The 23829-nt window shown below is 37.8% G+C and overlaps 1 protein-coding gene across 3 annotated transcripts in view; it reads right to left on the bottom strand.

The window, feature by feature from the left end:
- GRID2 (glutamate ionotropic receptor delta type subunit 2) overlaps window positions 1-23829 on the bottom strand; it is a gene marked incomplete at both ends in the record, with an annotated part of 1377541 nt that overhangs the window by 367555 nt on the left and 986157 nt on the right. For all 3 annotated transcript variants that reach the window (XM_082652914.1, XM_082652913.1, XM_082652915.1), the window contains one exon: window positions 98-199. In XM_082652914.1, coding sequence (XP_082509040.1) covers window positions 98-199 — 102 coding nt within the window. The remainder of the gene's footprint in view (window positions 1-97; window positions 200-23829) is intronic.

Genomic DNA, 23829 nt, shown 5'->3' with positions numbered 1-23829 from the left:
CTCCTTTAGTATTATGACATCAGTTAATGAAACATAAAGAAATGGAGGATAAAGGAACATCTAGAAGCCAAAACTGCAAGGGGCAGATCAGACCTACCAGAACAGTCACCACACGTAGGACCACTCCACGCATGTTATTCTCCAGTTTCTTGTCAGTCAGGGACCCATTCAGCCCTGTGACAGGAGTCCAGCACCCAAGCTGAAAGATGAAATAGCTTGGTCACTTTTCTGCCTGAAGAACAGTCCAATCACCTATATATAGGCCTTTCAGAGAAATGTGGGATAAATCTTGGAGTCACTGATACCAGGAAGTGTCCTGTGCAGCTTTTCCTGTTTAATAGCAAATGAAGCAAGCAAAAATGCTATGCTATCTCCTGCTTTTAAATATCATCGTATGGCATATGACAGTATCCAACATGCTTTAGGGGACTCACTGAGGACATGTGACTTAATGAGGAGTTATAAATACACCAATAACTCAGTCCCAGTAACACACTAATTGGAAAAATAAGAGCACATATAATTCTAGCATAATGCCTGTTCTAATATACCAATTACTACACAAGTTAGATTTTTTTTTACAGTTTCAGTGGTTTTAATTAGATCTTACACTGCTTTTAACAGAACATAAAACTGTAAGATTTTTAATGTGGTTAGAGGGGTTACAGCTTTTACTTGAGGAAAAAAAATCATCTATATGGCTTTGTTGTTTTCAAGTATTCACAGTACATAAAACAATGTAATTTGCCTTTTTTGTCAGTGTTATCAATCTGTCTGGAAGACTTTAGCAGCAGCCGTTTCCTTAAAGTCTTGCAACGATTAACTGCTCTTTGCTCTCCAAAATACTGGTTTAATTTTACATTCTCACGTAGTTCTTATGTCTTGTAATATCCAAACCTGAGGACTACCAGTCTTAAAATTACTTCCTATAAATCACAATGGGATAAAAATGGGTGACTCTCAATTCAAAAGTAAGGAGGAAAGAGAGGTGCTGTGACTTGGATTAGCAGATATCTGCCCAAGAAGCAAAGCTGCAAAGAGAATTTTGCAATGCACATCTTGGGAAGATACATCATACTATTAATCCTGATACCAGCCCCATGAGCCTTTACATTTGGGAACTTATTCCATACTTGCATGCTTTAAAAATGTAACAGACTTTTAGTCATATTCAAAGACTGTTTTGGTTAACTGAATGGTTTACAGGGGCACCTGGTTATTTGTGCTGCTTCCTCCGAAAGACTATTATTTCCTTGCATTGCGTTTTGTTGTGGCTTCTGAAGTCATTAACATACTGGCAAGTCTCCCTCACAAATAAACAATTTGGGTGCTTCCCATTAAAACCCAAGTTTCTCTTTGAGCTCCACAAATGGTATTTGAGAAAACTAAAATGTATACAATATATCTTAAGAGAAGTGGATGTCACAATGTAAACAAAAAGCCAGCATTTTTCTTATTAAAATAATTTGAAAAAGGCTGCTAATTGTTGGTTTCAACTGCAAAAGCACATTAAATTCATACAGTGATGTGTCATTTTTAGTTACATAAAAGTCTAATTAGAACTTAGATCCAATTAGCAAATCCAAATGTGTTGAAAGTCTAGTTATCAGAGATATTGTAGACCTCTTGCCAAATTTAAAACCTTATGAAATTTCTTTTGAGCTTTTGTTCTCTTCTGAGGTCAACCGAAGTCTATCCTCAATTACATTTATTGACGTGAACTTTTTCTAATTACTTCTTCAAGGTTTTATTTCCCTAGACCAAATAATATTGGTGGAAAAAGAGAGCTAAAACAAAGTGAAAAGCTAAATTTCCAATGTGCTATCCGTCTTTTACCATTATATTACTTAATTCTAAGTTAAATTAACAGCTTTTAGGACATGATCGTATTCATGACTAATACGTTTAACCTGCCAAAGTAAACACAGGGTTTTTTCTCCCTTGGAGTTGTTTTTTAAGTTTGGTGAACCTACTGTCAGTTTGCCTAAATATTGACAAATGACATCTGTTAGTGCCAGCCTGAACATAGCATTTTGGTGTATTGACTAGTCAAAATATTTACTACTGGAATACCAACAAAACCTGCTGACTAGTTCGTTTCAACAATGTTCTGGACAAACAGTTAAAAATATATAATTTCCAGCTTCTTCTTAATTATGTCTTCCTTTAAACATAACTAAATACAGTCAATGATTGAAAAATTCTAGAGCATTCTAGTGTTTGGGGGTTTGAAATAACAGTAACGAAAAAGCATTTGGAGGAGGTAAGGAGGTGGCTGTATCTTATCTTCCGACCTGGGCAGTGACTTAAACTATAGTTTAAACTATACGAATATACTATAGTACTATTTGTACTATATATAGTGTTTCTTATCTCTCTCTCTCTTCTCTCCCCTTCCTCTCTCTCTCTTTTTTTTCTTTTTATTCACACTGATTTCTACCAGTGACCATGCATGGCCACGAACCCCATCCCTCCTTTTGGAGAATTGCTTTCTTTTTCCATCCCTAGACAAGTGTTCCAAATCATCCAAATTTTTTCATGACTCTGACTCTCTGGTTTAGCAATTGTTAACAGTTGGTCGTCTGACCCGAGCCAATAAAAGTCTTTCCTTGGAGGTTTATTTTTAATATCAAGTGTGTGCATGGTGGGCAGGTCAATAAGTTGATATGAAGTTTTTTTATTGTTTGGCCAGATTCTCTCATATATACTACAGGCCATATAATTTTCTCTTCCGCTTTATGAAGGTTTTTCACCTTTCTGTTTTCTTTCTTTTTTTTTGCCATCTGACTCACATGTCTTTTGATTATAGTACTTAGAAAGTTGAAAAGTTGTACCTGTTCTTAATAACAACAGTCTATATTTTAAGACTGGTAACTCCTTTTACTTAAGTCAGGTATTCCTGCATATTCACCCACTCCAATACTTAATGTTATCTGAATGTTAGCTGTGGTCACCAAAAACTAGAGATGAAATTTTGATACAGAGATATTTCAGGATACAGATTCTCTGGAAAACTAGAAATAAAGTATATCCACTCATCACATATCAACATAGGTTGTAACAAAGAAATCATTTAAAAATTACAATAATATTCATTTCCTACATTGAATAGAACTTTTTTTTTTTACATTTTTTGGAATACTTTCTATGCGTCAGCCATGGTACTGAGCTTTTCATACATGATCTCATTTAAGACTCAAAATAACTTTATGAGATGGTGCTGTTATCAATATTACTTTATAAACATAAAAATTAAGGATTCAGTTAAGGTCACTTATTTACAAAGAGATGAAATTAGGATTTAAACTGATGTGCTTTTTTTTAACTTTTTATTTTATATTGGAGTATAGTTGATTAACAATGTTGTGTTAGTTTCAGGTGTACAACAAAGTGACTCAGCCATATATATACATGTAACTATTGCTTTTTAAAGTCCAGATTCAGTACTGTTAGTTGCCATACTGTTTCATAGCTTAAAAAATTCTTTTCATAAACACGATCTATTTAAGGAAGGTAGAGAAGATAGTATTCCTATTTTAATAGTCAAGGAAAATAAGCCTCGGTACTGTTAAGTGGCTGGCTCAATATAATAGTGAGTGAATTCATATTTTGGCAATAAAATTTAAAAGGCAAAATCATCACCATCAATGTCACTTTTATAAAAATTATTATAACACATACATAGTGCACAGTATGTGCTAATCATAAGACAGCTTTGCATATATTAATTAATTTATTCTCAAAACCACCCAATGAGGAAGGCATCATTATTATCCTCATTATAAGGGAAAGGCTGATTATACACACCTTTTTGAAGCATTACTCAAGTTTTAAGACTCCTTAATTTCTGTTCATATCCAGTCACCTCCCTGAGATTCACTTCAAGCTATTTTGTTTGATTGCAAAAACTCCTTCCAATAATAAGCAAGAAAAATGAGTTAGGTTCACATAGATCTACACTGAGTTTGTATCTACAATGGGTCACAGTCCTTGCAGCATAGCAAGATTGACAGGCATAGTGTTTGATAAGAACTAAAAGAATTTCACTCAGGTTCAAGTGTGAGACTTATCTAACAACTTCTCTGGTTTCATTGTTTGAAATGTCTTTAACTTGACTTTGCTCGTGTGGAGAAGGCTGTTTTTGTCTGATTGTGTTTCTGTTTTAGTTTTAAACAATGAGGCTAGAGACTAACAAAGATAATGCACACGAAATTTCATAATACTATCTATTCAGCTGAGCACTTTCTAAGTACAAATAATAAAAGTGGTCTCTGCAGCACATGAGATTTACAGAAAGTCACACTGCTGATAGCAAAACGAGATTCTCTGTCTTCCATGGTCTGGCAGTCTAGAGAAAATTTAAAAGGGATTAAAAAAATAATGACCAATTCAATTTCCTTTCAATTACAGAATATCTATTTCCTATAGTATTTTCTGGTTATTGCCTAAACTAATATTAAAACCCTAAAATGCTTGAAGTTTTAATTATTTCCTTCATTGGAGCTTTAGCAATAATAACCCTGCAGCTTTCTGTTAAAATCAATGTAATATCTGTGTTCAGCAAACTGGTTGATGTATTTGCATGAGCACAGTAGCATGTTCCTAACATTATATACTGTGTCATTAGTAAATGACCAAGTTTTAGACATTTACTCTTTTCCCCTCAATGTTTTCACTTTTTATTTGCCCATGGGCTTTAAAGAATGACATTTGACTTGGGTTTTACATCACTATTTTTCAGGCAATGTTACAATGTCAAAAAGAGCTGAACTGTTTAATTTTACACTCAATAGTTTATAAGCTTTAATAACAGGAGTCAAGAGAGCTCTTAATTGAATACCAAACAGAATCCCCTACATGTACTAGACTGTATTCATATGGAACAAACCAAGCCTGGCTATAGTACCAAAGTTCCAACTTCAGGACACATAATGTCCACAGCACTGGGGCTATATGCTCCCAAGCACTATGTTTCCTTTATTTGCTTTCTCAGCCTTCAGAGGAAAAGACGGAACGACCACAGCATGACGAAGTAGCTGAAAGCTAGCCGTTTAGAAGTGCACAGCATTATTTGGTAGATATTACTTCTGTAATGGGATAGAAAGTGTAAGAAAAAAATACATATGCCAGGTTGGCTCAGATACATGTTTTATAGAGTTAAATCGGAATGGTTTTTTTCTTTGACATGTATAGAACACACTGTGTCAGTAATCCTTCCAATAATAATTTTCTTTATGGTATTTCCACCTGTAAAATAGGTTCAATTTGTTAGACTTGTTCCCCAGGGGATGAGTATTTCCTCCTAAGATTTTAATCCTACAGCTTGGTCATTACCATGAAGTAGAAGTCGTTCTTTCGATTAGAGTTTCCTTCAGGAGAAAATGAAAAGTCAGAAAAAAAAAAAATTACCTGATTCTACAGCTTATATCTCCCTGCATTGCTGCTGAAGACAAAACCTTCTGTACTATGTAACCATGTACATGTACAACAAGACAAACTTGTTAACTGATTTCCACAAATTAAGACTATAAACGGGAGAAGCTATATATCCATATCTATCTCTCTGTATATATATATGAAGAAATAGCTCAAAGGTGTTTATGGTGCTATAATAACCACTCAGTTATCAACTGGTATCTGACTGGTTTAATAATACTCTGCCATTATTATATGTTTTCACTTTGTTTATAATTCTTAGTGTAAAATTACTATTACACTATATTTAGAGAAAATACAGCATAGTGGTTAAGATCAGGAACTCCAGAATCAGACTGCTTATGTTCAAGGACCTGCTCTGACACTTGCTGGGTGTGGCCACTGGGCCTCTGTTTCCTCTCAAATGCGAAGAGTAAAAAAGGCTTCCTCGGGCTTCCCTGGTGGCGCAGTGGTTGAGAGTCTGCCTGCCGAAGCAGGGGACACGGGTTCGTGCCCCGGTCCGGGAAGATCCCACATGCCGCAGAGCGGCTGGGCCCGTGAGCCATGGCCGCTGAGCCTGCGCGTCCAGACCCTGTGCTCCGCAACGGGAGAGGCCACAGCAGTGAGAGGCCCGTGTACCACCCCCGCCAAAAAAAAAAAAAAAAAGGCTTCCTCATACGGACTGGTGGGACTGTTAACTGACTTAATATATGTCAAGTGTTTAGCAGTGTTCTTGGCACATAAAAACTAAAGAAGTGTTCATTATTATTATTCCTATATAATCAGCATTTTGTTGTTGTTGTTCCTTTCTCAGCCTCATCATCTGGAGTCACTAGTCTTAGTGATGAAACATACTTCTAAAGCTAAACATACTTCTCAACTTTGGCTGCATATTAGAATAACCGGAGAGCTTTATAAAATTCTGATGCCCTGCCTAATCCCAGAATAATTAAATCAGAATCTCCACTGCCCTAAGACATGCCCTAACACCCAGCAAATGCAATCTCATAGAATGGCTACTTAACCTTATCAGATAAAGGCATTCTTTTTACTGGCTTCCTTTGCAAAAGCTAACTAGGGACACTTTCTCAAATAAACTCTTTTATTTTTCTTGTTTTAAGTAGGATAGGAGACTATAAACTCTGTGAAGCTGAATAATTCTTACCTTGTCTATTGTTGTAGCCGTAGTCCTTATCATAGCATTGGTGTACTGGTACATGATAGGTCCTAATAGATATCTGATAAACGAATGCATACATTGAAACTCTTGCTGTCCTCTTTATTCTTCTATCTTTTTGGCTAGTCTCTAGTTTAAGCTGAATAAAAAACAAAATATCCCCAACCTGATATTGTGTCCTACTGTAATACTGTACCCCTGACAATTTTTGTGCTGCTTCAGGATGACTCCTGTCACTAAAATTCAATTAGCTCTCCTTTTCTTTCTGATCAGAATTTTATTCCTAATAATATTTTAGCATTTAATGATTACAATCTGATAAAAGTTGCTCGATTTCTTCTCTTTCATTCCATGCTACCTTGAGATGTTTTAAAGGGACCTTCATTTTAAAATCACATTAGAATTCTCAGTCTTTCCTATCTCCTCATCTTAATTATCTGTAGGTGCCCACTGCCTATTACAATTATTTTATACAACTAAAATAATTATTTTTCTAAAACTTACAAGGTTTAATGTAAAGCTATTGCACTTTAGATTTTTGTTCCCAAACAACTGAAAATCTCATGCTCAGGTGTCTCCTTATATTCTATCTCTTCAACATCTCTGCTTAGGTATCTCAAAGGCACCTCCAATATCATAAGATTAAGCTCACAATCTACCCCTTAGCATCCATCCGGTTCTACTAGCCAGAAACCAAGAAGTCAGTCTTGCCATCTCTCATATTTAATCAACTGCCAGTCTGCCAATTTCAACTCCTTAAAAAAAAACCTCTCAAATCCACTTCACAGCATCTCCCTGCCACCATCATAGTCCAAGCTAACTTCATAGCTTCTCTTTTACAATCTTTACACTGCAAACATAAACATACAGGTAGATATGATGTCCTCTGCCTAAGTTCTTCCCATAGTTATCTATTTTTCTCCAGATAAAGACCAGACTTCTAATGTGGCCAACCAAAACCTGTGTGATGTGTCACATGTTACAGTCAGTCTCAGGTCCTATCACATTTCCTCTCATTCTTTGGACTCCAACCACACTAGTCTTCCCTCAGTTTCGCGAGTTAGGCATAATTCTCCTGCCTTAAGGATTTAAACTGTTTCTGAAGCATAGAAGTATAAAAGAACCACTTGGGGAGTTAAAAAACATCCCAATGCGAAAGCCATATGCCATGCCAATTAAATCAGACTTTCTGGGCATGTGATCCAGGTATCAGTATTTTATTTTTCAGGTTCAGGTATCAGTATTTTTTAAAGTTTCCAAGACGATTCCAAAGTTTAGCCAAACGTGAGAACCAATAATTTTGAATATACAGTCTTCATTGATTGGAATAATCTTAGGAACCTGCCATTCTTCAAGGAATTACTGAATTCACTCTTACTCATCCTTTAGATCTCAATGTAAACATTTATAGCTTGGGGTAAACCTTCCCTGACAACCTGACCCACCCCCAAGCTAGTTCATGTCACTCCAGTACAGCATCATGTTCCTCTCTTTACAGTAATATCACAGTTAAATTTTTTAATCTGTATTTTTTATGATTAACATTTATTGTACCAATTATCTGTAAGTTTCCATGGAGTCAGGAAAAATTGCTGTTTTGTATCCTCCACTTTATTAAATACATAATTCCTGGGACAAAGGGGGACTTCAAATTTTTTTGAGTACTAAACAAATTTAGATGATTTTCTTTCTTTTTTTTTTTTTTTGCGGTACGCAGGCCTCTCACTGTTATGGCCTCTCCCGTTGCGGAGCACAGGCTCCGGACGCGCAGGCCCAGCGGCCATGGCTCACGGGCCCAGCCGTTCCGCGGCATGTGGGATCTTCCCGGACCGGGGCATGAATCCGTGTCCCCTGCATCGGCAGGCGGACTCTCAACCACTGCGCCACCAGGGAAGCCCAATTTAGATGATTTTTAAACAAGAAACTTAATAAAGGGAGGAGCTTCAAGATGGCGGAAAAGTAGGACACGGAGATCACCTTCCTCCCCACAAATACATCAGAAATACATCTACACGTGGAACAACTCCTAAAGAACACCTACTGAACACTGGCAGAAGCCCTCAGACCTCCCAAAAGGCAAGAAAGTACCCACGTACCTGGGCAGGGCAAAAGAAAAAAAAAAACAGAGACAAAAGGATAGGGACAGGCCTTCGCCAGTAGGAGGGAGCTGTGAAGGAGGAAAGCTTTCCACACACTAGGAGCCCCTTGGCGGGCGGAGACTGCGGGTGGCGGATGGGGGGGGGGCTTCGGAGCCACAGAGGAGAGCGCAGCAACAGGGGTGCAGAGGCCAAAGCGGGGAGATTCCCGCACAGAGGATCGGTGCCGACCTGCACTCACCAGCTCGAGAGGCTTGTCTGCTCACCGGCCGGGGCGGGCGGGGCTGGGAGCTGAGGCTCAGGTTTCGGGCTTCGGAGGTCGGATCCCAGGGAGAGGACTGGGGTTGGCGGTGTGAACACAGCCTGCAGGGGGTTAGTGCGCCACAGCTAGTTGGGAAGCGGTCCGGGAAAAACTCTGGAGCTGTCGAAGAGGCGAGAAACTTTCTTCCCTCTTTGTTTCCTGGTGCGCGAGGAGAGGGAATTCAGAGCCCAGCTTAAAGGAGCTCCAGAGATGGCGCGAGCCGCGGCTATCAGCGCGGACCCCAGAGACAGGCAGGAGACACTAAGGCTGCTGCTGCCGCCACCAAGAAGCCTGTGTGCGAGCACAGGTCACTCTCCACACCCCCCCTTCTGGGGAGCCTGTGCAGCCGGCCACTGCCAGGGTCCCGTGATCCAGGGACAACTTCCCCCAGAGAACGCACGGCGCGCCTCACGCTGGTGCAACGTCACGCCGGCCTCTGACGCCGCAGGCCCGCCCCGCACTCCGTGCCCCTCCCTCCCCCAGGCCTGAGTGAGCCAGAGCCCCCGAAGCAGCTGCTCCTTTAACCCCGTCCTGTCTGAGCAAAGAACAGACGCCCTCCGGCAACCTACACGCAGAGGCGGGGCCAAATCCAAAGCTGAGCCCCTGGGAGCTGTGAGAACAAAGAAGAGAAAGGGAAATCTCTCACGGCAGCCTCAGAAGCAGCGGATTAAAGCTCCACAATCAACTTGATGTACCCTGCCTGTGTGGAATATCTGAAAAGACAACGAATCATCCCAAATTGAGGAAGTGGACTTTGGGAGCAAGATATATTATATTTTCCCCTTTTCTTCATATTGTGAGTGTGTATCTGTATGCTCCTGTGTGTGATTTTGTCTGTATAGCTTTGCTTTTACCATTTGTCCTAGGGTTCTGGTTTTTTTAATTACTTAATTTTTTTTTTTCTTGAGCTTCCCTGATGGCGCAGTGGTTGAGAGTGCACCTGCGGATGCAGGGGACACGGGTTCGTGCCCCAGTCCCGGAAGATCCCACATGCTGCGGAGCGGCTGGGCCCGTGAGCCATGGCCACTGAGCCTGCACGTCCGGAGGCTGTGCTCCGCAACGGGAGAGGCCACAACAGTGACAGGCCCGTGTACCGCAAAAAAAAAAAAATTTCTTAATAATAATTTTTTATTTTAATAACATTATTTTATTTTACTTTATTTCATTTTATCTTCTTTTTTCTTTCTTTCTTTTTTTCCTCCCTTTTATTCTGAGCTGTGTGGAGGACAGGCTCTTGGTGCTCCAGCCAGGCATCAGGGCTGTGCCACTGAGGTGGGAGAGCCAACTTCAGGACATTGGTCCACCAAAGACCTTCCAGCACCACATAATATCAAATGGCGAAAATCTCTCAGAGATCTCCATCGCAGTGCCAAAACCCAGCTCCACTCACCAACCAGCAAGCTATAGTGCTGGACACACTATGCCAAACAACTAGCAACACAGGAACACAACCCCACCCATTAGCAGAGAGGCTGCCTAAAATCATAATAAGGTCACAGACACACCAAAACACAACACCAGATGCGATCCTGCCCACCAGAAAGACAAGATCCAGCCCCATCCACCAGAACACAGGCACTAGGCCCCTCCAGCAAGAAGCTTACACAAGACACTGAACCAACCTTAGCCACTGGGGGAAGACACCAAAAACTATTGGAACTATGACACTGCAGCCTGTGAAAAGGAGACTCCAAACACAGTAAGTTAAGCAAAATGAGAAAACAGAGAAATACAGCAGATGAAGGAGCAAGGTAAAAGCCCACCAGACCAAAAAAATGAAGAGGAAATAGTCAGTCTACCTGAAAAAGAATTCAGAGTAATGATAGTAAATGAGATCCAAAATCTTGAAAATAGAATGTAGAAAATATAAGAAACGTTTAACAAGGACCTAGAAGAACTAAAGAGCAAACAAACAATAATGAGCAACACAATAAATGAAATTCAAAATTTGCTACAAGAAATCAATAGCAGGATAATTGACACAGAAGAACCGATAAGTGACCTGGAAGATAAAATAGTGGAAATAACTACTGCAAAGCAGAATAAAGAAAAAAGAATGAAAAAAATTGAAGACAGTCTCAGAGACCTCTGGGACAACATTAAACACACCAACATTCGAATTATAGGGGTCCCAGAAGAAGAAGAGAAAAAGAAAGGGACTGAGAAAATATTTGAAGAGATTATAGTTGAAAACTTCCCTAATATGGGAAAGGAAATAGTTAATCAAGTCCAGGAAGCACAGAGAGTCCCAAACAGGATAAATCCAAGGAGAAACACACCAAGACACATATTAATCAAATTATTAAAAATTAAATACAAAGAACAAATATTAAAAGCAAGGGAAAAACAACAAATAACACACAAGGGAATCCCCATAAGGTTAACAGCTGATCTTTCAGCAGAAACTCTGCAAGCCAGAAGGGACTGGCAGGACATATTTAAAGTGATGAAGGAGAAAACTCTACAACCAAGATTACTCTACCCAGCAAGGATCTCATTCAGATTTGATGGAGAAATTAAAAACTTTAGAGAAAAGCAAAAGCTAAGAGAATTCAGCACAACCAAACCAGCTTTACAACAAATGCTAAAGGAACTTCTCTAGGCAGGAAACACAAGAGAAGGAAATGACCTACAATAACAAACCCAAAACAATTAAGAAAATGCTAATAGAAACATATATATTGATAATTACCTTAAATGTAAATGGATTAAATGCTCCAACCAAAAGACATAGACTGGCTGAATGGATACAAAAACAAGACCCATATATATGCTGTCTACAAGAGACCCACTTGAGACCTAGGGACACATACAGACTGAAAGTGAAGGGATGGAAAAAGATATTCCATGCAAATGGAAATCAAAAGAAAGCTGAAATAGAAATTCTTATATCAGACAAAATAGACGTTAAAACAAAGACTATTAAAAGAGACAAAGAAGGACACTACATAATGATCAAGGGATCAATCCAAAAAGAAGATATAACAATTGTAAATATTTATGCACCCAATAGGAGCACCTCAATACATAAGGCAAATGCTAGCAGCCATAAAAGGGGAAATCGACAGTAACACATTCATAGTAGGGGACTTTAACACCCCACTTTCACCAATGGACCGATCATCCAAAATGAAAATCAATAACGAAACACAAGCTTTAAATGATACATTAAACAAGATGGACTTAATTGATATTTAGAGGACACTCCATCCAAAAACATCAGTATACACTTTCTTCTCAAGTGCTCATGGAACATTCTCCAGGATAGATCATATCTTGGGTCACAAATCAAGCCTTGGTAAATTTAAGAAAATTGAAATTGTATCAAGTATCTTTTCCAACAACAATGCTATGAGACTAGATATCAATTACAGAAAAAGATCTGTAAAAAATACAAACACATGGAGGCTAAACAACACACTACTTAATAACCAAGAGATCACTGAAGAAATCAAAGAGGAAATTAAAAACTACCTAGAAACAAATTACAATGAAAACATGACAACCCAAAACCTATGGGATGCAGCAAAAGCAGTTCTAAGAGGGAAGTTTATGGCAATACAATCCTACCTTAAGAAACAAGAAACATCTCAAATAAACAACCTAACCTTATACCTAAAGCAATTAGAGAAAGAACAAAAAAATCCCAAAGTTAGCAGAAGGAAAGAAATCATAAAGATCAGATCAGAAATAAATGAAAAAGAAATGAAGGAAACGATAGCAAAGATCAATAAAACTAAAAGCTGGTTCTTTGAGAAGATAAAATTGATAAACCATTAGCCAGACTTACGAAGAAAAAAAGGGAGAAGAGTCAAATCAACAGAATTAGAAATGAAAAAGGATAAGTAACAACTGACACTGCAGAAATACAAAGGATCATGAGAGATTACTACAAGTAACTATATGCCAATAAAATGGACAATCTGGAAGAAATGGACAAATTCTTAGAAATGCACAACCTTCTGAGACTGAACCAGGAAGAAATAGAAAATATGAACAGACCAATCACAAGCACTGAAATTGAAACTGTGATTAAAAATCTTCCAACAAAAGCCCAGGACCAGATGGCTTCACAGGTGAATTCTATCAAACATGTAGAGAAGAGCTAACACCTATCCTTCTCAAACTCTTCCAAAATATAGCAGAGGGAGGAACACTCCCAAACGCATTCTGTGAGGCCACCATCACTGATACCGAAACCAGACAAAGATGTCACAAAGAAAGAAAACTACAGGCCAATATCACACTGAAGAACATAGATGCAAAAATTCTCAACAAAATACTAGCAAACAGAATCCAACAGCACATTAAATGGATCATACACCACGATCAAGTGGGGTTTATTCCAGGAATGCAAGGATTCTTCAATATACACAAATCAATCAATGTGATACACCATATTAACAAATTGAAGGAGAAAAACCATATGATCATCTCAATAGATGCAGAGAAAGCTTTCGACAAAATTCAACACCGACTTATGATAAGAACCCTCCAGAAAGTAGGCATAGAGGGAACTTTCCTCAATATAATAAAGGCCATATATGAGAAACCCACAGCCAACATTATCCTCAATGGTGAAAAACTGAAACCATTTCCACTAAGATCTGGAAAAGACAAGGTTGCCCACTCTCAGCACTATTATTCAACATAGTTTTGGAAGTTTTAGTCACAGCAATCAGAGAAGAAAAAGAAATAAAAGGAATACAAATTGGAAAAGAAAAAGTAAAGGTGTCACTGTTTGCAGATGACATGATACTATACATAGAGAATCCTAAAGATGCCACCAGAAAACTACTAGAGCTAATCAATGAATTTGGTAAAGTAGCAGGATTCAAAATTAATGCACAGAAATCTCTTGCGTTCCTATACACTAATGTTGAAAAATCAGAAAGAGAAATTAAGGAAACACTCCCATTTACCACTGCAACAAAAAGAATAAAATACCTAGGCATAAACCTACCTAGGGAGACAAAAGACCTGTATGCAGAAAATTATAAGATACTGATGAAAGAAATTAAAGATGATACAAATAGATTGAGAGATATACCTTGTTCTTGGATTGGAAGAATCAACATTGTGAAAATGTCTCTACTACCCAAAGCAATCTACATATTCAATGCAATCCCTATCAAACTACCACTGGCATTTTTCACAGAATTAGAACAAAAATGTCACAATGTGTATGGAAACACAAAAGACCCTGAATAGCGAAAGCAATATTGAGAAAGAAAAACAGAGCTGGAGGAATCAGCCTCCCTGACTTCAGACTATACTATAAAGCTATAGTAATCAAGACAGTATGGTACTTGCACAGAAACACAAATATAGATCAATGGAACAGGATAGAAAGTCCAGAGATAAACCCACACACATATGGTCACCTTATCTTTGATACAGAAGGCAAGAACATACAGTGGAGAAAAGACAGCCTCTTCAATAGTGGTGCTGGAATAACTGGACAGCTACTTGTAAAAGAATGAAATTAGAACACTCCCCAACACCATACACAAAAATAAACTCAAAATGGATCAAAGACCCATATGTAAGGCCAGACACCATCAAAATCCTAAAGGAAAACATAGGCAGAACACTCTATGACATAAATCACAGCAAGATCCTTTTTGACCCACCTCCTAGAGAACTAGAAATAAAAACAAAAATAAACAAATGGGACCTAATGAAAGTTAAGAGCTTTTGCACAGCAAAGGAAACCATAAACAAGATGAAAAGACAACCCTCAGAATGGGAGAAAGTATTTGCAAATGAAGCAACTGACAAAGGATTAATCTCCAAAATTTACAAGCAGCTCATGCAGCTCAATATTAAAAAAACAAACAACCCAATTCAAAAATGGGCAGAAAACCTTAGGAGACATTTCTTCAATGAAGATATACAGATTGCCAACAGACACATGAAAGAATGCTCAACATCATTAATCATTAGAGAAATGCAAACCAAAACGACAATGAGATATCATCTCACAGCAGTCAGAATGGCCATCATCAAAAAATCTACAAACAATAAATGCTGGAGAGGGTGTGGAGAAGAGGGAACCCTATTGAACTGTTGGTGGGAATGTAAATTGATACAGCCACTATGGAGAACAGTATGGAGGTTCCTTAAAAAATTAAAAATAGAACTACCATAGGACCCAGCAATACAACTACTGGGCACATACCCTGAGAAAACCATAATTCAAAAAGAGTCATGTACCACAATATTCATTGCAGCTCTATTTATAATAGCCAGGACATGGAAGCAACCAAAGTGTCCATCAACAGATGAATGGCTAAAGAAGATGTGGCACATATATACAATGGAATATTACTCAGCCATAAAAAGAAATGAAATTGAGTTACTTGTAGTGGGGTGGATGGGCCTAGAGTCTGTCATACAGAGTGAAGTAAGTCAGAAAGAGAAAAATACCATATGCTAACACATATATATGGAATCTAAAAAAAAAAAAAAATGGTCATGAAGAACCTAGGGGCAAGACGGGAATAAAGATGCAGACCTAGTAGAGAATGGACTTGAGGACACGGGGAGGAGGAAGGGTAAGCTGGGACAAAGTGAGAGAGTGGCATGGACATATATACACTACCAAACGTAAAATAGATAGCTAGTGGGAAGCAGCCGCATCCTAGAGGGGTGGGATAGGGAGGGGGGGAGGGAGACGCAAGAGAGAAGAGATATGGGGACATATGTATATGTATAACTGATTCACTTTGTTATAAAGCAGAAAGTAACACACCATTGTAAAGCAATTATACTCCAATAAAGATGTTTTTAAAAAAAAGAAACATCTTACAGTAATCATTTACTGTTTCTTAAATGATGCCTTAAATGAGGATCTCAATTATATAGCCAAGACACTGTGCTGCCAGCTAATAACTGAGTTTTTTTTTTTTTTTTTAAATTTGGAATGAGGAGGATTTGCAACACTCATTCTTCCTGGGTACAGATGGGTGAGCTCTGCATAGTAAAGATCAAGGAATGCTTTTCAAAAGCCTTCAATATGAGGAATGATGATCTTACCTAACTCTGTAGAGAACAGAATAAGTGGTCATATTAGAGCTATAATCTGAACAATTATATAACAACAAGAACAACAGTAGCAATAATAAGAGTAATATGTTACCTATGATAGGTGCTTCTTATATTCCAGGTCTCCTTTTAAGGCATGTATGTATTCTATCTCATTAGAGAGAGAACCACAAAATACCCATGGAATAGAAACTGTTGGAACTTTCAGGGATGAAACAGAGTCCATTTAGGAGAAAGCCCTCTTAAGAACAGAGGTCCTCTTGAGAAGTCCAGCCCCTGGCTAAAAACCTATGTATGATTTTTAGGCAATTACAAAGGCTTTACCTGACAGGCCTGCTGAAGGGAATTGCAGTCAAGAACTCAGACCCCTTTTTACTTTTATGTAATATCTGCGTTGTTAGCCCAGGAGCCTCCATTCAGAAGCTTCGCTATCAGAGCCCTGGGCTCCGAGAACATCCTGCCAAGAACATCCTATTCACAGAAAGGGGTAACCTTGAGGACGCTTTATTTCATTCTAACTTAACACTCAATACTTTTCCATTCGTAGCCCTTCCTTTCTTCCTTCCCCTCCACTCCCCACTCAGGTCCATAAAACTTCAGGAGCCTTTTGATCGGGGTTCCTCTAGGACCAACACAGTTCTCCGCACCACATCTGTGCTGATACACTTGACTCTCGCCTGCTGCTGTTCTGTAGGGAAAAACTGAACATTACATAAGCCAGGACTTTTTTTTTTATAGACTTGCTTTTCCTATGGCGTGGTGAATAAAGCCTTAATTCTTACTTTCATTTTACTTGCTTTTTTTTTTTTAAAAAAAACATCTTTATTGGAGTATAATTGCTTTACAATGGTGTGTTAGTTTCTGCTTTATAACAAAGTGAATCAGCTATACATATACATACATCCTCATCTCTCCTCCCTCTTGCATCTCCCTCCCACCCTCCCTATCCCACCCAACTAGATGGTCACAAAGCACCGAGCTGATCTCCCTGTGCTCTGTGGCTGCTTCCCACTAGCTATTTTACATTTGGTAGTGTATATATTTGACTTGCTGTCTTAATCAGCTACTCCCACACTGTGGCAGTGCAACTCTCCCCAGCTCAGCTCTTGACATCTCTCATTTTATAATGGCAGATCACATCTACTGAAGACTTCCTGTAAGACAAGCATTGTGCCAAATCTCAGATACCACTTAACTTACGGTTTTGCTGTAATCTTACCATGTAGCTACTATAATTATCCTAATTTTAATAGGTGAGAAAATTGAGATTGGAGAGCTTAATTGACCTGTTCCCAGTCATTCAGCTAAGAAGTGAAATAGCCAAGATTTGAACTCAGGCAGTTTAGCCCCAGAAACAACTAGGTCTATCTGACCTCAATCAATAAGATACTTTTCAAAGAAGGATACAAAAAGGGGCATATTAACAGTCCTAATGGGTTTCAAGTGCTCATTTCCCCAGTTTAGCTCTATTCATGTTTTGGAGTCTTTGTTGAGAAACTGAAATTTCCTTATAACAAAACTCCCTTTTGTGTTTCAACTATTCAGTTTGGGTTTCTGTCACATGGACCAATAGATTTATAACTAAAATGCATGGACACTGTGTTATGTTGTATGAATACATTCTATAACTAAGTCAATGTAGGGAAAGAAAGATGTTTTTGAAAGAACAGGCAAACAATGAAAAACACTGGACTGGGTGTTTGAAGGTTTTACTCCAAGTAAGAATCAGACTTTTTGAATCTTAGTGTTTTCATCTGAAAGTGAAATGATTTCTTAATGTAAATGAATTCCAAACTCTTTTCTCACAATTCACAACTTGTTAGTGATTGGGTCTATTTTGTGGATGGTTTCTTGTAGTATGAGCAAATCAATTTAAAAATATATATAAAATCAAATAAAGATCATTGTTATTGACAAAGGGGAAACTCATGGAATCATTTATATCCCCCCTATTAAACTGCAAGTCCCACAAAGGCAAAGATCTTAACCTGTTTTATTTACTGATGCATACCTAGCACCTATACGGTTCACACACAACAAATATTTGTTGAATGCATGAATGGGTCTTATTTTTCTCAAAGAATAAATTAAATTTCAGTGCCTCGAGGGTTTTGTGGCATGCAAGTTTTATCTCAAGGCAAGGGATAAATCAGCTGATCTCATAAAATCCTGTCTAGCTTTGTGATTCTACGACTGTTTAATATGACTGGATATATACCAACTGTCATTCCTGTGATGGACAAGAGATGATTTCTCATTCAAATTTTCCAAATAACTCTCACTATGAGCAGTACAATCAGCCACTGCAATCAGTTTATCTGATGCTAATGCTGACATGACACTTTTGTCTAGGTCACTGTGTAATTCTTCCTTTCCAGCTCCCTCTTTATCAGATCTGCTTATGCTCAAAATGAGGATCCAGTGCTTGGATTTCATGGGTAACTGTGAATCATCAAATGATTGATTATGTCTCTGAGCATTATGACTAGCTTTGAATACAATTTTTATTTCATGGTAAAATATTGCAAACATTTAAGCAATTGAGACTTCCATAAATCAGGCATAGTTTAAAATGCTAGCATACTTCAAAAAGAGTTGATACTACTTTGTGGATTTATGTGTTTTTCTAATTACTCTTTTAAAATTAATATTCCTAAATATGATTCCCCATATACACTTCCATTGGCAATCATTAGCTATAACCACATATATATAATAAACATGGGAAAATGCAGGGGTATTTGGAAAAGGTTAGCACTAACTAATCAAAATATTCTGCAAGAGGTTTAGCAATAAACAATCTAGTGGATGCTAATACAACACTGTAAATAGTTTAAGCACATTATTCTCCTATCATTCAACATTTGTAATCAGGAAGACACTTATTTATTAAAAACCTGCTGTGCTGGTGTTATGGGGTACAGGGAAACATAGAACATCATCTATCTCCTCAAAGAGTTTGTGATCTTTTTGACATGACAAAGCAACAAAATTTTAAAAAAGGAAAAAGGTACAACAAATTCCACTAGGTAGTATATTTGTAATTCCCAAAAGACTGATATAAATTATAAGTGCTCAGTATTTAATGATGGGAGGTAATCTGTGAGAAAGGATTAGATTTCATCAAAGAAAATGATTAGGAAAAGCAGAGCTTTGTATAATAGTTTGTCTGCAAGACAGGCACAAATAACTCCTCCCATGCCTGTGCGTGTGTAACAATTCTGTCATCAAGAGATACAGTCCATTCCCTTCTCCTTGACTCTGGGTTTGCTCTCTGACTTGCTTTCATCTATAGAATGAGGCAGAAGGGATGGTACATGATTCTGGGCCTGGGCCTTAAGAGATCTTGCAGCTTTTCTTTTCTTATTTTTGGAAGCCAATAATCAAGTTTTTAAAAAAGGCTGGGCTAGAATACTTAATAATGAGAGACTATGTGGAAAGAAAAAGAAGCCACATGGAAGAGAACTAAGGGACCCCAGCCAACAGCTGGCACCATAGCCCCAGACATGTGAGTGATGCCATCTTGGATCCTCTGCCCCAGTTGAGCTATACTAGTCAACACCATGTGGAGCAGAGCTGATCCATCCCCACTGAGCCCAGGCTGAATAACCCACCCACGGAATACTTAGAAATAAAATAGCTTTTGTTTCAAGCCAACAATATTGAGGCTGTTTCGTTATTCAGTAATAAGTAATTGAAACCCATGGTTTATGGACAGTCAGTGGTTGCTTTTGTCTCTGAAGTTGACTGGAAGCCTTCAAGGCTTCTAGAAAGCAGTAGGAATTTGAACATATATGTACATACATGAGAGATATTCTTTTCTTTCCTCAATAGCTTCTTTTATATCATAAGCTTTTTTAAAAAAAATTAAAAATGTTTCCCTACTGTAATTCATATAGACATTTCTGCATGCAGTTTCATCTTTGTAGTGATTGAAACACTTTCAGAATTGTCTATGCTTTGCAAAATAAGGCAAATTAGATCATGATTTGTTTTCTATGGCTGCCATTACAAATTATTGCAATTTCAGCAGTTTAAAACAACGTAAATTTGTTCTCTCACAATTCCGGAGAACAGATCTGAAATCAAGGTGTTATCAGGGTTGTGCTTTCTCCAAAGCATCTAGGTGAGAATCTTTTCTTGCCTTTTCCGGCTTCTGGTGGCTCCAGGCAGTCCTTGGCTTGTGCCTGTGAAACTCCCATCTCTGCTTCTAAGGTCTTCATATAGCCATCTCATCTTTTTCCTTCTCTGTCTCAAATGTCCCACCATCTTTCTAAGGATACTTGTCATTGAATTTATGGTCCACTTGGATAATCCATGCTCACCTCATTTCAAAGTCCTTATATTAATCATATCTGCAAAGGCCTTTCTACTAAATAAGGTCACATTCACAAGTTTCAAGGGATAGTTCATGGACATATTTTTTTGGGGGGTAGAGGATGACCATTCGACTCAGTACTGATCACAGTTCATAAACTCTCACTTTAGTATCAACGTTTTTTTTGGCCACGCCATGGGGCTTGCAGGATCTTAGTTCAACAACCAGGGATCAAACCTGGGCTCCCGGGCTTCCCTGGTGGCGCAGTGGTTGAGAGTCTGCCTGTCAATGCAGGGGACACGGGTTCATGCCCCGGTCCGGGAAGATCCCACATGCCGCGGAGCAGCTGGGCCTGTGAGCCATGGCCGCTGAGCCTGCACGCCCGGAGCCTGTGCTCCGCAACGGGAGAGGCCACAACAGTGAGAGGCCCGCGTACTGCAAAAAAAAAAAAAACAAAAAACCTGGGCTCCCAGCAATGGAAGTGCAGAGTCCAAATTACTGAAACACTACGGAATTCCCAGTATCAAGTTTTTGATCAGGCCTATTTAGTTAAAACACAATTTCTATGGGGAAAAAGTTTATGAAAACCATATCCGTTGGAGACAAATGATTTTCTGTATTATTGACTGATTTAAATTTCCTTAAATTAGAATTGAGAAAGCACTTGCCAAACAATGATGAGTTTGCTCTTCCTGTAGTACTTATTATCTGAGGGGAATTAATCCAGATTTTAGTCACTTACTTGCCTATTTCCCCTAGCAGAATCATCTTTTTACTCATTATAATACCTGCAGAACTTTTGTATTACTAACATATAGCATACAGCCAATAAATGGCTTTGATCCAAATATTTATTTTTTATTCTCAGTACATTGTACTTGGTTTAATAAATGTATGAACAGACTTATTATTCCTTAGACATACCCAGATGCATTTCACATACACCTTTTTATCTGCTATGGAGAAAACCAGTAGGAAAATATTTCTTACTTCTTTAGTCTAATCTATGTTTGGCTTCTAAAGCCAATTGTAGAAAATGGAAGGGAAAGAATAAGCTATGTGTGGTTACCTGCAGTCAGACATAGATACTAAAATCAGAGTGAGTAAAAGCGTACACACCTCAAATATTTTCGAATAACTTTTACATTCTGTACTTTTATCATTATGTTAATTCAGTCAACATTTTTTTTGATTTGTAATTCTTTTATATTTAAATATATAATTTGTCTTATTTATAATAGCAAGTAAAAAGACAGAATAAACTCTTTTTTTTTTTTTTTTTTGCGGTACGCGGGCCTCTCACTGCTGTGGCCTCTCCCGTTGCAGATCACAGGCTCCGGACGCGCAGGCTCAGCGGCCATGGCTCACGGGCCCAGCCACTCCGCTGCATGTGGGATCTTCCCGGACCGGGGCACGAACCTGTGTCCCCTGCATCAGCAGGCGGACTCTCAACCATGCGCCACCAGGGAAGCCCGATAGAATAAACTCTTAATGAAAGTTGGTCATTTATGTTATGTACACTAAAACCTTTCTCAGACAAATAATTTTTCTATAGGTTTGCCTATCATATACTCTACGTAAAGAATATGTATTACTTAATATATCTTTCCTTAATGTAAAAAAATCAATAAGTAGGTATCATTTTTGCCTTGTGAATAATAATTAAGATCACAGGTTACTGAGGATGAAGTCATTAATCAATCTTGCCCTTCTGTACATAGTAGGAATCATTCAGGACCTAACAGAGAAAAGTCTTGGAAAGAGATGTTCTATTCAACTAAGGAAATGATTTGCAGCTGGAAGCTTGTCCTCCCAGAAAAAACAAACCGTAACCTTTCCCCAAAGTCAAAGCAGAATACAACACCAGATGCATAAAAGCTTCAATCCAAAGAATAAAGACACATATGCAGAGAAGACACTTGGGCAGTATCAGAAAATTTGGAATAAAAATTTAGAATATAGGCAGACTAAAACTGAGATTATTCTCTTAGCCATACCTTTCTGAGGAATATCTCTAGCTCTTTAATAAAAATGCATTTAAGAGTCAGTAACAGAATCCCATCACATGTCTTTATGAATTTTGTGAACCATATGGTAAAATGTATAAAATTTTATTATACTAAATTAATAAAATCCAGAGTAAATGAACCCAGGAGAAGCTGATCAACTTATAGTAGCAATTATGGAATCCTTAATAGAGAAATAGATAAGAACATTCCTTTATATGATACTGCTTTAACAAGGTTTATTTCTCAGGAATATTGACTCAGTAGTTATAATGAGTCTTTCTATATAATCCTCTTCTAAAATTGGAGATGTTAGCTTCTTTCCTTTCTATGGAAACCATTTTGAGGGTTTATTAAAATCTCAATTCAATTTAAAGAAGTATTAACTTGGTTAAAGTAAAAAAATCATCTCTGGATTTAAACACTTTATATTATTTTCAAGACACCCAGTAAAGAAAATAGTCAGGATTAAAATTCTCTCCAAGATGTGATTTGGAGAAAAAAAATATAACAGTCATGGTATCTATCATTTATGGAGGGCTTACTGTGTACCTGAAACTGATTAGCATTTACATTCATTATTTCATTTAATCTTAATCCCAAAGTTAACTGAGTTTTAATATATTAAGTTAATCCTTATAAAATTTCTAAAATTTTACAATTTTGACGTGAAAATTGAAATTACATACACTGTAATAAAAATGTAGACAAAGAACAATTTGGTTTTAGATTAATTCTTGTTCGTTTAATACATAAGAAATCAGATCATCCGTTTTTTTCTAGAATGTTTTATAAATGCAATATTCCATTGATCTATACTTGTTTTTGTGCCAGTACCATACTGCCTTGATTACTGTAGCTCTGTAGTATAGTCTAAAGTCAGGAAGCCTGATTCCTCCAGCTCCGTTTTCTTTCTCAAGATTGCTTTGGCTATTTGGGGTCTTTTGTGTTTCCATACAAATTGTGAAATTTTTTGTTCTAGTTCTGTGAAAAATGCCATTGGTAGTTTGATAGGGATTGCATTGAATCTGTAGATTGCTTTGGGTAGTATAGTCATTTTCACAACGTTGATTCTTCGAATCCAAGAACATGGTATATCTCTCCATCTGTTTCTGTCCTCTTTAATTTCCTTCATCAGTGTCTTATAATTTTCTGCATACAGGCTTTCTGTCTCTTCAGGTAGGTTTATTCCTAGGCATTTTATTCTTTTTGTTGCAATGGTAAATGGGAGTGTTTCCTTAATTTCTCTTTCTGATTTTTTCAACATTAGTGTATAGGAATGCAAGAGAGTTCTGTGCATTAATTTTGTATCCTGCTACTTTACCAAATTCATTGATTAGTGCTAGTAGTTTTCTTTAGGATTACATCTTTAGGATTCTCTATGTATAGTATCATGTCATCTGCAAAGAGTGACAGTTTTACTTCTTCTTTTCCGATTTGGATTCCTTTTATTTCTTTTTTGTCGCTGA

This window comes from Grampus griseus, assembly GCF_964374135.1.
Source record: "Grampus griseus genome assembly, chromosome: 4".
NCBI classification, from domain to species: domain Eukaryota; kingdom Metazoa; phylum Chordata; class Mammalia; order Artiodactyla; family Delphinidae; genus Grampus; species Grampus griseus.
The sequence above is the reverse complement of the archived record's forward strand: the minus strand, read 5'-3'. Positions and strand labels throughout refer to the sequence as shown.